General features: G+C 42.0%; 1 protein-coding gene across 1 annotated transcript in view; it reads right to left on the reverse strand.

The window, feature by feature from the left end:
- FANCD2 (FA complementation group D2) overlaps positions 1–10,607 on the reverse strand; it is a 51,526-nt gene extending 40,919 nt beyond the window's left edge. The window contains exons 1-11 of the mRNA XM_081317091.1: positions 10,600–10,607; positions 9,820–9,904; positions 7,780–7,920; positions 6,663–6,730; positions 6,440–6,543; positions 3,286–3,349; positions 2,435–2,487; positions 1,764–1,842; positions 884–1,008; positions 468–555; positions 128–232 (exon numbers count right to left, since the gene is read on the reverse strand). Of these exons, the coding sequence (XP_081173217.1) occupies positions 128–232; positions 468–555; positions 884–1,008; positions 1,764–1,842; positions 2,435–2,487; positions 3,286–3,349; positions 6,440–6,543; positions 6,663–6,730; positions 7,780–7,920; positions 9,820–9,886 (894 nt within the window). The 5' untranslated portion in view covers positions 9,887–9,904; positions 10,600–10,607. The remainder of the gene's footprint in view (positions 1–127; positions 233–467; positions 556–883; positions 1,009–1,763; positions 1,843–2,434; positions 2,488–3,285; positions 3,350–6,439; positions 6,544–6,662; positions 6,731–7,779; positions 7,921–9,819; positions 9,905–10,599) is intronic.
- Between the last annotated feature and the right edge of the window lie 8 nt (positions 10,608–10,615).

A 10,615-nucleotide genomic window follows, 5' to 3' on the forward strand; every position in this document is an offset into this window, starting at 1 on the left:
GAGTCAATACTGGAACCTGTCACTCGTACATAAAAATAAAGCCATTTTCCAATATTTATTTCACTATTTCTTCCAAAAATATAATATTCAAATGGAGCATCTTTGATGGTTAGGATAGATACTGTACCTCTGTTGCTTCAGTGGCCTTCATAGAATGAAGAATAAATTTAACTATTACGGGTAAATCTTCCACTTTTACAGCAGACACTGAAATCATGACAGACTGGCGTATCTATTGGGAGAGCAGAAAGTTGTTCAGATGTCAAAATGAGAAAAAGAATTATATTCCTTGCTTGCGCTTATCCCAAAATGTTGAGTTAACTTTAATGGAAAACTCAAAAACTGGAAAGAAAAAAAAACCCTCATCCCAAAGGCTTAGAATAAAAACTAGCAAATTCAGGGCTATCTTAGATTTTAGCTGATTCCAAAACTTCAGCAAATTTAACTCCTGACAGAAGATTCCATACCTCAGACAGAAGTTCCATATCAAGATTCAAACAGGAAAGTGCATCTAGGACTGGAACTGTAAGCCCAACGTTCTCCTTTAACAAAGAACTAAAGAATAGGCCAAAAAAAAATACTTTTAACAGATACAAAATACACAAACTGCAATATTATATAGGTTTTTCTTCAATTGCTCATCATAGGACTTTATTTCTTGAAGTTGGAGCCTTTTTTTCTTATGTTATGATTTTTCTTATTTTTCTGGTTCCTGGACTGTTAAAATATTAAAATTTCCAGGCCTTCTGCTAACTTAGTTACTTTGGACACGGTCTCTACTAATTCCTATAATATACTTAATGACATGGTGTTGCTGGAAAATGCTAGAAAACCATAAAAATACATGAAGAATATTTTTAAAACACAGTAATACCATATTTACCTAAGTTGCTTGGCAATTTCACTATGCTGGGAATCTTCCAGAATTTCTGGCAGACTTGTAATAATATCATGTTGGATTGATGGGGGTGAAACATAAACCATCTGCATGATCATTGAAACAAGATCCTACAGGTACCAAAGCATGAAGTCATAGAAATTCAATAAAACAGTTTCTCTATAAGTGACTGCTCAACTAAAATACTGACAAGCCAAGAGATATATGCTATACATACATAGCTAAGATACTCATTATGCACTAGAAATATATTATTTATGTAGTATGTTGGCAAACATTTTGCTATAAATCAAAATCAAGCTTTATTTTGTTAAATTTATAGCTGCCCATGTCACTATCCAAAGTGACTCTGAATGGGGTATAAATGTAATAAATGAAATCACTTCAAAGTGAGATGGGTGGCAAACATCATCATCATCATCATCATCATCATCATCATCATCATCATCATCAAGCTTGAGTTTGCTACTAGGAGCCCCATAAATTGTTTCTCTATAAAACCATGTACCGTAATTTTACCTCCCCAATTTAGTCAGAAGAGAAATTTGGTAAATATTTTTGCTAATAAGCAGGTCCTAACTATTATCCTACATTTTTGACCCTATAAAAGGATTTTTTAATTCTGCAAATTTTTTCAGGAAACTGGTTTTACATTACTTAGGCTGCTATATGCAATGAACTTCATCTACTATAATGAAGCAAAGTAAGCAAACATAATAAATACATATTTTATTATAACTCAGGGACTTCTCAACAGCATGATTTCAAGTAGCACAACAAAAATTATATTGTAAGATCCAGCACCAGCTGAATTTGAAAATGAACCCTGAGAAAGAGTTTCTAATTGTCTACTCTTTGATCTTGCCTTGTTGTCAACTATCTTGTCAAGCCATTTTAATTGATTGACAATCAGCCGAGGCAAATTTAATCCATCACTGCCAACACTGAAAAATAAAAATGACAAAAGAATCACAACAGGGAAGAAGAGATCAAGCACACTATCTTCCTTACTACTAATATAGATTATATTCTAAAATCTATTAATTATCTAACTGTCTAGACATGATCCAATTTTTTTAGCATCCTCTCTTTAAGCCTTTTTACTGGAAATAAAGGCACTATTCATAACATAAATTAATTAACACTTTAATTTTGAGCCACGTAACAATCATGGCTCAAAATTAATAAATAGTCAATTAATAAATATCAATTAATTAATTAAGTCAATTACAGTTCACCAGTCTATTCGTTTATTTTGCCATGTAAGGCTGGACTTTTATAGCAGAATGTATATATACCAGAAGAAACTGAACATCAGCCATTCATTGTGTACTGCTTAGGACTACAAACAAATTATTTATACCAGTCTACTGTATTTTCCCCCTTCAAGGCAAATCAGATCCCATATTTAGGATTCCAAAACAACAATAAAAAACAGAAGTTATCTGATAGACAATGTTCTACTTTAAATATCTTTTAAAAGTATGTATATATTTGTTTGTTTATTTCATAGTTATCTCCCTCAGAGTTACTTACCTTTCCTGAAAAAATTCAGGGAGCTTTTCAAATAACAGTTTTATCACAGCAGGCTTCCAAAAAAGAAAAAGATAAAAGTGATTTGAGAAAATTGCATGTTTACATTGTGTACAAAATCTTGTACAAAGTAATGCAAGAAAATTTTCCTAAAGTATCAATAAATGGTACATAAAAACATTGGAGATGTACACAAGAAAAACGATATAATAGCTTTTGATTTCAGAGAAGACAAATTCTATCTCCTAAATTTAAAAGACAAAAGTTGGATCTATTCAAATATTTTACTTTTTCAGCTGGACAAAATCAGTCACACACACACAGAGACACAGAGAGAGAGAGAGCGAGAGAGACAGAGACAGAGACAGAGAGAGACTGAGACTATAAACCAATTACATGATTGCAATAACAACTATTCAAATCTGGAAGAAAGTGATCAGTCTGCATTATTCGGAGTAAAAAATGATCCAAACTAATAGATCTTTCCGACCATCTTGTGACATATTTCTATTCATCATTCTAGTCCTATCCAGGCATTTTGTGAAAAGTTCAAAGTGGGAAGAAACTGGGCTCTGTACAGTCATACTCTTGCCTCTCTCCACTTCCATAGATTCAGGCAGGGGTCTGAGTTATACTGAATTGGACTGAATGAGAGTACAGTTCTCGTAACCCCGGACCAAATAGAGCAGAATAATAATTACAGATGATGTGGGAAAGGTGGGAATAGACTGCATATGAGCTCCATTTCCCCCACTTTTATATTTCCCACAAGTTCATTCTAATACCCCAGTGGCACTTAAGATGTCTACTTTTGATTGTCAGGAGAAAATGAGAAAATCAAATGATAAACATACCTGCAACATTTCAATACCAAGAAGCAATTTAATGACACTTTCGCAGTATGAATGTACTGCATTACTAAGGAGGAGAAAGACAGTTTTCTGTTACTCTTGTTACAAATTCATTCTAGAAAATTTGCTGTTTGGTTGCATAACCTAACTGCCAAGTGGAAACGTGAATTTAAAACTATGTATTTGCACTGGAATAATCTCCGGATTCGTTAAACAAAAAGAATTGAAGAGATTTACCACTTTCAATCAATGTACTGTAGCGTTTACCGTATATACTTGAGTATAAGCCGACTCGAGTATAAGCCGAGACCCCTAATTTTACCCCCAAAAACTGGAAAAAGTTCTTGACTCAAGTATAAGCCGAGGCTGGGATCCGCCGAGTGGCTTTCAGCACTGGAGAAAATGCAAAATCGCTCGAGACCAAACTCGAAGGAATCAGCTGCCGGTGGGAGCGAGGCGATCTGTGCGGTCCCGTGACAGCCAGTCGGGCAAGCAACGCGAAGAGCGGCAGGGCTTTATTTTTGCACCGTGGAGCTCCCCCTCCCCCTCCTCCCAAACTCCCCCTCTCTCCCCCTTCCCCCCACTTCCCAGAGCTGAATACAGGGTATTAAGCGGCGGCGGAGGCTTGCAGAACGGCAGATTGAGCCTCTGTCGCCGGCGGCTGGATCCACGCTCCGCAAGCCTCTGCCGCCGGCGGAGGCTGGATCCGTGCTCCACAAGCCTCTGCCGCCGGCTGGATCCGCGCTCCGCAAGCCTCTGCCGCCGGCGGAGGCTGGAACCGCGCTCCGCAAGCCTCTGCCGCCGGCGGAGGCTGGATCCGCGCTCCACAAGCCTCTGCCGCCGGCTGGATCCGCGCCCCGCAAGCCTCTGCCGCCGGCGGAGGCTGGATCCGCGCTCCGCAAGCCTCTGCCGCCGGCGGAGGCTGGATCCGTGCTCCACAAGCCTCTGCCGCCGGCTGGATCCGCGCCCCGCAAGCCTCTGCCGCCGGCAGAGGCTTGCGGAGCGCGGATCCAGCCTCCGCCGGCGGCAGAGGCTTGCGGAGCGCGGATCCAGTGGGGGGGAAAAGCCCTTTAGCAGGATTTGCCTGCATGCCGGCGGAGGCTGGATCCGCGCTCCGCAAGCCTCTGCCGCCAGCGGAGGCTGGATCCGTGCTCCACAAGCCTCTGCCGCCGGCGGAGGCTGGATCCGTGCTCCACAAGCCTCTGCCGCCGGCTGGATCCGCGCCCTGCCGCCGGCAGAGGCTTGCGGAGCGCGGATCCAGCCTCCGCCGGCGGCAGAGGCTTGCGGAGCGCGGATCCAGTGGGGGGGAAAAGCCCTTTAGCAGGATTTGCCTGCATGCCGGCGGAGGGTGGATCCACGCTCCGCAAGCCTCTGCCGCCGGCTGGATCCGCGCCCTGCCGCCGGCAGAGGCTTGCGGAGCGCGGATCCAGCCTCCGCCGGCGGCAGAGGCTTGCGGAGCGCGGATCCAGTGGGGGGGAAAAGCCCTTTAGCAGGATTTGCCTGCATGTCTCAAGTGCTACCTAATGTGCTTTCAGCCTCAGTCGGCCACTCCACATTGTAATCACGAAGGTAGCTCTCTAACGGAAAGGGAAGGGAAGGGAAGGGAAGGGAAGGGAAGGGAAGGAAAGGAAAGGAAAGGAAAGGAAAGGAAAGGAAAGGAAAGGCCACCATCTCTCCTCTGCCGCTCGCTCTCGCCGCTCCAGCCCTGGCGAGCCAAAGAGACGAAAGGCCCCGAGCGATAGGAAGGGGATCTCTGCCCTAGAGCGGGAGGGGGGAGGGAAAGGGGGGGGAGGAAAGGCCCGATCGCTTTGTGTTGAGCTGGTTCAGCTCAGCCGGACTAGGCGGGGCTGCGGCTCCCAGCTGATGCCGCTGCCGCCATCCAAGTCCGGCCGGCAAGAACTTTTTTTCTCCCCGCCCCGCAGTGACGAGTAAAGCGCGACTTACTTCCTCCTCCATGCCCACGTCGCCTTCTCGCCCAACAATCCCAAGTAAGGGGCGGCCTCAGAAAGGGGCTCTAACTTTCCCCTACCGCTCGAACTTATCTTGGAGAGGAAGGCAAAATCGGGAGAGGGAAGAAGAGCGAGGACTGGAGCAGCGCTTGCCCGGCTTCTCTCCCCTGCAGGGAGCGGCGGGATCGGTTCCGCCTCCACCATGTTCTCTCTCGAGAGCCTTGTCCCACCCGCAAAACGCCAGTGCCGCCGCCGCCGCCCCCTTCCTAGCCAGCCCTCAGCCGCTTCACAAGCACCCGTTGCCGGCCCAGTTCTATCAGACCCGCGCGGCGCCGCACGTACTCCGTTTACACGGCCCCCGTACTTCCCCCACACGTCCCTTCTCCCGCCTCCTTCCCATAACGGCCTCTACCTACCGGACGGTGCCTCAGCTCCCCGTGTCCGCCGCCGCCGCCACCCTGACCAAACCCTCTCTGCCTGCGCGCGCCCTCCCTCCCTCCCTCCTTCCTCTCTGTCTCTAGCTGGGCGAGGCTTCCAGCCGTCGCCGTGACGCTGCACGCCCAGCTTCTCTCTGATTTCTCTGGCCCAGTCCAGTGATGCTTGAGAGGAAAAAAAAAGCGAGCGGGCGGGCGAGGGAAAGGCAAGAATGACCGCTTTGTGTTACCTGCCATGAAACCAGTCCTTGCAGGCGTCGCACTCTATCATGAAGCGGGTTACATCGTAGGGCAGCCAGGCAGCGGAAAGAAGCAGGCAGGCAGGGCGCGGAGGTCCGGAGACCTGCCGACGTTTGGGGAGGTTTGGGGAGGTGCGCGCACACCCCCCCAAACCTCCCCAAACTTCGGCAGGTCTCCGGACGGCGGCGGCTTGGGAGAGGTGCGCGCGATCCCGGAAGCACCGAAGCCTCGGCCGCGCGCAAGTCCTCGGTAAGTTCTTTTTTTTTTGTTCACTGGAGTATAAGCCGAAGTGGATTTTTTCAGCCCAAAAAGTGGGCTGAAAAATTCGGCTTATACTCAAGTATATACGGTACTTATATGCTTTTGGTCTGCCCTCTAAAAGGTACATCAGTTTTCATTAGTACTTTAAGCCCTATCCCTATCCAAGCAAGTTCACGTACATCACCAGGAATTTTTCATTGCCACAGTAGCTAACTATAATTATGACACATTTGAGTGATAGTTTTCAAGCATCAAATAACTCTTTTCACTTACTTTGTTTCTTGATTTTGTGCAGGTATGCATGGTAGGAGACAATTCCTAAATTGATCTCTGTTTTCAATGTGGGAATCCAAGCCACTGATGAATTCTGCAACAATCTAATTTTTTAAAAGGGGCACAAAAAAGGAAGACTGAGAAATCATAAAAGTCATCAGTGCTTTTCAGCTCTTTGTTATGTGGACTGTAATAAATATATATCATATGATCAGGTTCATACCTGTGGATAAGAAGTGTGTTTTCTTAAGGCTTGATTCAACTTTTTCTGGAAAATTGCTCCATCTACAGCTACAAAAAAAGTATCAAGAGAATCATACATAAAAATACGTATCCACATCATATTATTCCAAAATGCCACCTTCCCTTGTCTTTAAACAGCTCCATAATAGCTGGCAGAAATCCAACAACATACGTTAATTATATACCTTTCAAGAAGACCTGTCTTGTGTCATCTTGCATCCAGTCAAGACAAGAAGCTTTTGCTTTTCATCTCCTGATTCACTGAATTTGGTTGTCATGCAGGTGATAAACAAGATCATACTAAGATAATAATGACAATCCTAACTAAAAGAGCACTGCATCTATTGAATTTCTATCTTTGCTACAACTGTTGAGAAGGCATAAAAACTCTGTCAGTAAATTGTTACATGCCTGAAACCTTTATGCTTTATTAATAGTTGCCAAGAACGTAAAATATATAAAGTATCCAAGCTGGATTCTCTATAAACAATTTTTCCCTTCTGATGTTTCTTCTATGCAGTCTCCAAAATGTGTTTTACAAATTCTTATATAGTATACAATAAATCCAATGGACAGAAAATCATATTAAAATAGATGGCAGTGTCATCTTCTTTAACAAAGGATAGGTTTTGACATTGACGGTGACAGGTTAAAGACAACTGTACAGCATGTTTTTTTCTCTTTGCAAAAATATTCTCAGTAAATATGTTCAAACATAGGAAGAACTGCAAGATTTCCAGAAATATTATCAATGGGGGGGGGGAATTGAAATGCTGGCAAGAACCAATAGACTGGGTTTCCCAAAAGTAATAAGGCAGTCAAAATTTGGCTATAAATCAGGAAAAAAATAATATATTTAAATGTAATATAATGTATGTCCAAGACATAAAAACACAAAGTAAATTAATCATTATCATCAATTTTGGTGATGGATATTTATTTCAAATACAACGGAAATCCTTCCTGCTCATGACTCAAAAGTGTTCAAGAAAAAAAAAAGAAAAAAAGAAAAGAAAAAGGATTTCCCTCTCTTCCCCAGATTTTCATATCTAACAAGTACTCCGTTTACCAAAGAAGCACAGCACAACAAACAATACCTATTTCATTCTGTTTTTCTCCTGATTTCAGTGTAATCCCTGCAGTCTTAAGAAGATGCCCAAAAACATTATTGCTTTCTATATTATCATCATCTTGTGGAACAGACTTTTTCTTTCCAGAGGTTCGAGGCCTTTTTGTTTCTAATAGGGAAACATAAGCAAAACGAACATTGGGATTAACGTGGAATCACAACAGCTAAATGCAAAAATTAACATTCAGGTAAAAAAGTTATCTCATTTTTTGTTATCTCTGCCTTGAAAAAGCAAAGCAAGGGATTGCAAAACACTTTCTGACAGGCCAGTTGTAGATACCAAAGAGGGAAAAGAAAATAGTTCTGCTTTATACGCATCTAAGAATAGGTCTGTATAATGTGATCATAACTGCTGGACGTGATGCGCATAATGAATTAAAACAAACTCAATGGGACTTAAACTTTTTTTTCCCTGAATTGCATTCTCTATTACACTAGGTCTGCTTTTGTCAGAACTCTCAACATGACTTTATCAAGAAGTTTATACATTCAAATTAAGTTTATTATATCTACATTGTGGACATTATAGAAGGATAGATGTGCTAGTCTATATGGTGCCAAAATATCAGGAATCTGGTAGTATATTTTTTTGATTAACAAATGTTAGAACCCAAAGTACGGATCTGTTACACAGATGACACTTTTGCCATACTTAAAAAGGGCCAATTACAGAATGCACGCAAAACCATCAGCAACATCTTCAAAGGAATAAAATTCACTAGGGAAAGAAGAAAACAACACATTACCCTTCCTGGTTATCCTCATAAGCAGAGACAGTAATGACAAATTAGAAACTCGAGTGTATCATAAAATAACTTACAGCAACCAAGTGCTCCACTATGAAAATAACAACTCAACCTTCCACAAGAGAAACTGTAAGAATAAGCAAAACACATTGCAGCAACCTGAACATCAGAAAATGGAAAGAGATCATCTATACAATATCTTCCAACAAAATGGACATGCACACAACTTCATTGTCCCTGACCACTTAACCCAACACAGCACAAGTAACACAAGCTGTGAAAAAGGTAATACTGCCATACATCAAAACATCTCAGAAACCACCAACAGACTATTACCACAGCATGGCATCACCAGAGCACACAAACCAACTAAAGCCCTACGAAATATCCTAAGTAAACTAAAAGACTCATCAGCCCAGAAGAAAAAACAGGAGTCATCTACAGCATACAGAGTAAGGACTTCAAAAGCCACCTTGTAGGACAAACAGGCAGAAGACTAGCAGATCGTATCCATGAACAATTAGCAATCAGAAGACATGATGAAAACTCCTTAATTTCACAACACATGGACAAACCTAATCATAATTTCAACTGGGAAACTTTGAGTATCCTACACCAAGCCAAGTCCAAAAACACCAGAGAATTTCTGGAAGCCTGGCACTTAGACAAATCAGCCATCAACAGGCATATAGCTATGGTGGTGCAGTGGTTAGAATGCAGTACTGCAGGCTAACTCACTGCTCACTGCCAGGAGTTTGATTCTGACTGGCTGAAGGTTGAGTTGACTCAGTTTTCCATCCTTCCGAGATCAGAAAAATGAGGATCCAGATTGTTGGGGGCAATATGCTGACTTTGTAAACTGCTTAGAGATGGCTGTAAAGCATTATGAAGCAGTATATACAGTAAGTCTAAGTGCTATTGCTATATAAACTTTATGGAGCATGGATGTCCTCAAACACTGCAACTGCAACAACAGTGTTTGAGGATCTATGTTTGTAACTGAGCAGTATAAAATTCTATAATAAATAAATAAAATAGATATTTGAAAATTTATTTTTGATATTACTGCTTTGGGAATTTACTGACAGCCTACAATTAACTTTTCATATTCATTGCTTATGATGTGGAGGAAAAGATATTTCAAGTGAGAAAAAAAGCTTGCTCTTGTTGCTGTTCTTCACAGTTCTAAAAGCAATAACATTCCTTTGCTTAATGTCCTGGGCAAAGGGATTTCATATAAGAATGGTTCCATCTGTACATACTTGGTAATTCTTCTATCAGATTTTCACTGAAGGCATGGGGTTTGAACAATCTCCGTTTTGAAGCCATGACAGGTACTGATGTATCCTAAATCAAGAATATTAGGTGAAAATTAGAGACTGGCTGAAGAATACATGCTTTTATATTAAGATATTGCAAATAATTGTGTAACAAATCAATTATAGACATAAAATTGCATTGCAGCATGATGAATTCATTTAAAAGATGTATTAGTATATATATTTATATTATTACATATTATAAGTGTCAAAAGGAGCTACTGTAATCATCTGCAGTGTGTATATCATAGCAGGCATATATGATTAAGATAACCTAAATAATTTTCATGAACACAATTAAATACAACTTGTTGCTGTCAGAATGCTTGCTGAAGTTTCCAGCCATTCCACTGTTTCCCTCTCACCCAGGAGGCTGTTTGGAAGATGATGAGCCTACATTTTGGATTTTTGTTGGGTAGGAGTAGGAGTTGGGGGATACTTTTATGCCTAATTTCAACCACACTGATTCTTTCCTTTCGATCCCGGGGAGGAGGGGGCAATAATTCTGCTGGAATGAAGCTATTGAGGTAATGAGAAGGGTGTTTATTTCTTAATAGTTGTAGCGTTTGTATCTCTTCTTTCCTTTTCAAGTCACTTCATTCTGTCGTCTCCCTTCCCCGACTGATTGCGATCCTGCCAGAAGAAGCGAGGCTCCTAAAGCAGGCATTCCGCCCTGACTAAACCAAACAATCGCAGTTCCCGCGCGGATTGCTTATTGCTTACCAACGAGGAGCAACTA

This window comes from Vipera berus (genome assembly GCF_964194415.1).
Source record: "Vipera berus genome assembly, chromosome: 2".
NCBI classification, from domain to species: domain Eukaryota; kingdom Metazoa; phylum Chordata; class Lepidosauria; order Squamata; family Viperidae; genus Vipera; species Vipera berus.